Genomic DNA, 2,423 nt, shown 5'->3' on the forward strand with positions numbered 1-2,423 from the left:
CCTTCTCTTTAGAAATATAGAGTAGAGATAGAGATAGAGATCTAGAGATAGAGATAGAGACACAGAAAAGAAGAGAAGAGAAGAGAAGAGGAGAAAAGATTAAAGGAAAAGTAGGATCCCAACTTACAAAAAGGACATTCAGGGTGCTCTCAAATCTGAAGCTTAATTTAGTGAAGATGTTTGGGATCATTTTCTAAGGGCAGTACAAAAAACTTTTTTAAGGTTCATTTCTCTCTTGCCCTCGTGAGCCGCTAGCTACCATCCACAGTTTTGATAGCAGGCCTTGAAGAGCTGGACACACACTGGCTATGGAAGCCACTGATGGATGGCTGTTATAGGTGTTTGTACAAGGAGTTGATTCAACATCAAATTGCAGCTCGACTTGGGTGCTAATTCTCGGATCAGTCTGCGTTTGGAAGATCTTCTCCTCCCCCTCATTTGTTGATCTGCGCATCGAGATCGTCTCCTGTGTATTTTCTCGTAGATCGTCTCCCTTCTTCCCTCGATTCGCTTCTGTGCCGGAAGAAAGCATTTCATCCGCGCGAGTCATCTCCTGCAACGCCTGTTGGGTCGATATTGGATCTGAGATCTCGAGATATCTCCCATACACGTAAGAAAGGAAGCCCCAGATGGCCATGAGCATCGCCATATACTCGATCGCTGTGGCCTTGTCGTGCAACAGCAACATCGATAGCAACGGCACGATTAGGATTGCGGTCGCGTTGAACACGCAGGACATGAGTGCCGAGGTAAAAAAAATCACGCCAAACGATCCAACCGTGAACAGCTGCGATCCGATTGCTGACCCTATCAGAGCCGTGACATAGGCTCGCGAGCCTCCGTCGAAGTGCATAGCCTCCTCGTGAATCTTACCGAAAGTCCCTGAAATCCCCATACCCAACGTCGTGAATATAGTGGCGGCTATGGACCCCCCAACCTGCATCTCCAAGGCCATCAGAATGCTAGTATGCCCCATCTTTTGGTAGGCTATATCCACAAGAGAGAGCAGGAAGGCATAGAGGCCCGCTGCGGCTAGGGTAGCAGCAAATCCAAAGACGTACTGAGAGTGCGAAGTGTTGGCTGGTTTCCTTGCATCTGCACTAACGCCAAGCATGAGGGCAGCCATGGTGATGACGACAACCGAGTTGAGAGCGTAAGGCGTGATCTTCTGCTTGACCAAAAGGAAGGCGAACACGGCGTTGAAAGCGAGCTGGCTGGATTGAAGCAAGGAATTGGTGAAAGGCGGGAGGTAAGAGAGGCCCCAGGCGTAGAGTAAGCTATTGGCGCCGAACAAGAGACCGATGAAGGTGCAAAAGAGAGCGAAGCGAGGGGTGATGCGTGTTGGGCTAACAGAAAGCCAACGATAGGCGAGTACGAGAGGCAGAAGGATGATAGGCCAACCAACGCTTTGAATCCATGCGTACAGCCATCGCTGATGTCCTCCACTTACGAAATAGGATTTCCCCAGCAAAGTGAGAGCGCTTCCTCCCAACCCATAGGCCATAAGCGCTATGGCCAGTGATCCCCAATAAGCCCAGCTCTTCCCAAACACTCCGGCACCACATGTCCGCGAGCAGCATCTGGATGTTGCTTCTGTTCGACTTCGATCGGTCTCACGACCTCCGCTTCCTGCACAGCATTGGAGATTTCGCAGAGTGTTAGCGGATTCATGGAGCAAAAAGTACTATGCTTAACTAAATTTCCCTCAGAAGTGTGTTTCGTTTGCAACATCCAACGATAATCGGCGGATCATCCGTCGTTCCTTCAAATGCTCTTTCGCAATAGCATATTAGCACTGATCTGTTTCCTGTGAAATTAGTGTTATACCGTTCGTCGCTTAAGCAAATCAAACCGTTCTCGCACACAATCATTCAAGCGCAGCATATGCGCTTTCAGATTTCCACAAATTCCTCCGGCGCCTCACGTCGTTGTAATGGACATGACTGTAAACACCCCAGCTTATATAAATCAGGCAAGAGCTTATTGCTCTCATTGGCAACCTATCATGAGCAAGACGATTCGTCCCTGTCCTGCAGTTCACCTCACGGACTCCATATTCTTACGAGCTAATGAGAATTCTTGAAGTTGATCGGATAGTTTTCACCTTGGCCGTTAACGTCCATAATTGCGATACTATGGCTGAATCTGACGCGAGAAGTGTTCGTAGTGCAGCTTGCTAACTCATCACAGCAGAGACTGCAATCAACGACAGAGTAAGTTATATCCGCCTAAATTTGACATAAACGAGACGGATTCTCAATCTTCTCGTCGAACAATCAACCATAGTTATATACTTTTGTTGTCGAGTTGTATTATAATTGGGATTTCTTGGAATTGCAGTTGAATTGTGTCCTCATCCTTTCTAACAAGTTACACATCCTTTCTAACAAGAGTAACTTGACCTCTCTAGGACAGGCTGCTCT

The 2,423-nt window shown here is 47.7% G+C and overlaps 1 protein-coding gene across 1 annotated transcript; it reads right to left on the reverse strand.

Moving 5' to 3' along the window:
- Positions 1 to 217: 217 nt before the first annotated feature.
- On the reverse strand, positions 218 to 2,123 carry LOC147889572 (purine permease 3-like). Its single transcript, XM_087391275.1, has 2 exons — positions 2,105 to 2,123; positions 218 to 1,629 (listed from the first exon to the last, which is right to left on the reverse strand). The coding sequence occupies exons 1-2, from the start codon at positions 2,121 to 2,123 to the stop codon at positions 218 to 220; spliced, it is 1,431 nt and encodes a 476-aa protein (XP_087247401.1).
- Between the last annotated feature and the right edge of the window lie 300 nt (positions 2,124 to 2,423).

Source organism: Dipteris shenzhenensis, chromosome 20, assembly GCF_047967505.1.
Source record: "Dipteris shenzhenensis isolate YYH24624 ecotype China chromosome 20, Dip_SZ_1.0, whole genome shotgun sequence".
Lineage (NCBI taxonomy): Eukaryota > Viridiplantae > Streptophyta > Polypodiopsida > Gleicheniales > Dipteridaceae > Dipteris > Dipteris shenzhenensis.